This window comes from Sphaeroforma arctica, assembly GCF_001186125.1.
Source record: "Sphaeroforma arctica JP610 unplaced genomic scaffold supercont1.927, whole genome shotgun sequence".
Taxonomy (NCBI): domain Eukaryota; class Ichthyosporea; order Ichthyophonida; genus Sphaeroforma; species Sphaeroforma arctica.
Genome location: NW_014039631.1, coordinates 27,437 through 30,644, shown reverse-complemented (window position 1 = coordinate 30,644; position 3,208 = coordinate 27,437). Strand labels below are relative to the sequence as shown.

The 3,208-nt window shown below is 47.2% G+C and overlaps 1 protein-coding gene across 1 annotated transcript; it reads left to right on the top strand.

Moving 5' to 3' along the window:
* Window positions 1-1,581: 1,581 nt before the first annotated feature.
* SARC_09288 (hypothetical protein) lies at window positions 1,582-3,108 on the top strand (the record flags this gene model as incomplete). The annotated part of the gene is made up of 3 exons (XM_014296703.1): window positions 1,582-1,812; window positions 2,691-2,964; window positions 3,056-3,108. Coding segments are annotated over 3 exons (558 nt in total), but the record flags the coding sequence as incomplete, so codon positions are not given.
* Between the last annotated feature and the right edge of the window lie 100 nt (window positions 3,109-3,208).

Below are 3,208 nucleotides of genomic sequence, written 5' to 3'. Positions count from 1 at the left end.
TATATATATATGTATATATATGTATATATATGTATATTTATTTATATATATCTATGTATACATATGTATATATATATAGAGTTGCTGCGCATGTGATTCAACCGAACGGAGCGAACAGAACGTCTTTCAGTGCTTTGTTCGTACTCTGTATCCACAGCTGGCCTACTCGTAGAACGCACGAGATCGCTGCATTTCATTCCGCGCTTAATCGTACCCTGCGCACAATGACCTATGCTGACCACTCTGATATTCGATTCAGTATGACTCACTCACTCACTCGCACGTATCCATGGCAACGTACACTCCTCCAGCCATGGGTCACCATCGCCTCCGTGTCATATTAACGCCTCCCCCACACCCACACTTGCCCACACCCACACTTGACCACCCCACCCAGATTCCGCGCCAGGTTTGCGGAGTTGCAGCACTCGCCGTACCGCTCGCGCGACGAACGCCGCGCGCTGGTGTCACTACTGAGCGTACTGGTCACCACAGAGGCACTGACAAGTCACCTCAGCCACCACAGCACAGTCTCAGACGAACAGGCTGACGGCCCACACACCGGCCCACGCGCAAACGCACCCGTGGGTGTTGCCATGGATACCGGGGGTACGAGTGGTGGGGTTGCGGGTGTTGGGGTGCGGCTGAGTGTTGATTTGATCGTCAGGGCGTTGCATGCCGAGGCCACTGCGTTGGGAGTCGGCACGACATCGCAACAGGTTAGTCATGGTGGAGGGTAGTGGTTAGAGGCTAGAGGCGGTTGTTGTCTTTGTACGCGCGCATGAAACGTTGTACTCGTATTGATGGACGGGCTTATTTGAGGCGATTCGTGTACAGTTGTAGCATGCAGTGCCAATCACCAAGTGGCTTGGTCTGATCATATGGGTGTAGTGTGGTTTATTATATCCATATGGGTGTAGTGTGGTTTATTCTATCCATTTGGGTGTAGTGTGGTTTATTCTATCCCCATGGGTGTAGTGTGGATTATGCGCTGGATGGTAGTTAAACACGTGCTATTGAACCCCTGATTTTCTCATACTTAGTGTCAGCAAAATCCCGTAAGGCCTGTATCGGTACTTTGCTGCGAGTCTACCTCTTTGAATGTTCGCCTAGTTGCCTGGCTCTGAGGCACACGCCAATCGAACTCATTCTATTTATAGAACAGCGATGTGTATGCGTTTGTGTAAACCTGCAGTTACGCTACTGCAGTTATGCTACTCGTGTAGTTGTGCATAACTGGTAACTGTCATATCGGGGCAAGCGTTTCAGAAACCAGTACCGTTGTGCAGGGATAATCTAAAATTATCTTACTAACAACTGGGTAATTTCAACCTGAAAATAGATCTATTATAACTGGGGGTAGCCTTGATCTAAAAATAGATTCATTATAACTGGGTAGCCTTGATCTAAAAATAGATTTATTATAACTGGGATAGCTTAGTCTAAAAGGTTTATTATAACTGGGTAACTTTAATTTAAATTTGAATAACTGGGCAGCTTTGCCCATATATATAAGTGCAGATATCTTCATACTTGTATTGTAAAATATAAAAAAATCGAATTTCTACGCATGCAATTGCACAGGTCCCATTGGCGGGCGAGTGCGAGCACGTATGCGCGCCCTTGCGCGTGCTGTCCGAGATAATAATTTCCCGAACTTCGGAGATGCCGGTGGATGATTTAAATATAGACTCCGGTCCTGACGTAGGCGCGGAGAGGGCTGACGCGGCGCTGGTGCCCATGCAGTCGGCGTGGGTGGCTGTGATGGTGCGCATGCTGTCTAAGCGACGGCCCAACCATCTGTGGGAAGCGGTAAGTGTGTCTACTAGGTGAAATTGTGGGTATGTCTTCTGAGATTGTAGGTGTATCTTCTAAGTGAAATTATAGTTGTCTACTAAGTGAAATTGTAAGTGTGTCTACTATATGGAATTTTAGGTGTTCACTAAGTGAAATTGTAGGTGTCTACTAAGTGAATTGTAAGTATGTCTTCTAAGTGAAATTGTAGGTGTGTCTACTGAGGAAAATTGATATTGTGTGTCTGTGCACTGGCTTGTGTGGCGAAGTGAAGACCCAAATATCTTGGGGAAGCTGTATGTACCTTTACTAAGGTACCTTTGCAAAAGAGGGTTATAAGTGTATATCTGTGCTTCGTTTCTTGGGTGCGGATGTATTACAAGTGTATGCCTATGCTTTGTCACTTGGGTCCTGATGTAGACTAACCAATGTGTGGACCACAGTAGGTAAATCTACTATCAACTACATTGAGCTGTGGGTGTATATCCGCACCCTGTCTTCATGTCGAAGCCCACATCACGTGATGCTGTGTGCATAGTAGCCCGCTTGTGGTCTCGGTTGTTAGTAACCAAGGAGGTTATGCAAACCTTTAACCTTTGACGGTTGCATATAAACCTGTGCGTCTGCTATGATCTTCGGTACACTTGTTGATTACAGGCATACGCCCCACCCGGGCTGTTGCGCGGCAAAGTGCTGATACACGAACGGGTTTACGCGTGCTAACCAAGCAAACTAAAAAACCCATAAATACCTTTAAACCTAAAACTCAAACATCATGCACCAAGCAACCCCCCCCACCCCCCTAGAAAACCCTAAAAACCCCAACCCTAAACCTTGCATACATCTATAAACCCCCTACACCCACTCACTCAACCACCGGCGCTACACGTGCACAGATCGCCAGCCTGCTGTCGCGTATGGAGTCGTCACTGGTGACTTACAAAGCCGCGTGGGAGGTTTGCAGCACCCCACAGCTCACAGAGACGGCCCTCGGCCACACACTCGCGTGGGAAGAGGCTGTAATCATGACACTGGCCTTCCTCGAACGGGTCATGCAGCTACAGACAGCGTTTCTGAGTGCCGTTTGCGGACGCGATCGGGAGAAGCGACGGGCGTACTATGCGGGGGTGGAGCTGGCGATGTTGGATACGGATGGGGGGTGTAATGTCGGTAAGAGAAGGGGGTGTGGTTGTGGGGTGGTTGGTGGGTATGGAGCCCATGTATGCTTGTATGTGTGGGGATGTGTGTGCGTTGTGGGCAGGGTTGTTCAGTTCAAATTATATTGTTTATAATGCGTTTATATGTACATACTAGGATTCGGGGAATGCAATAAAAAAATGTAATAAAAGTTCGGACCCATCTGTGTCTATAAACATATATACATTCATAAACTTATATATACATACATATATAT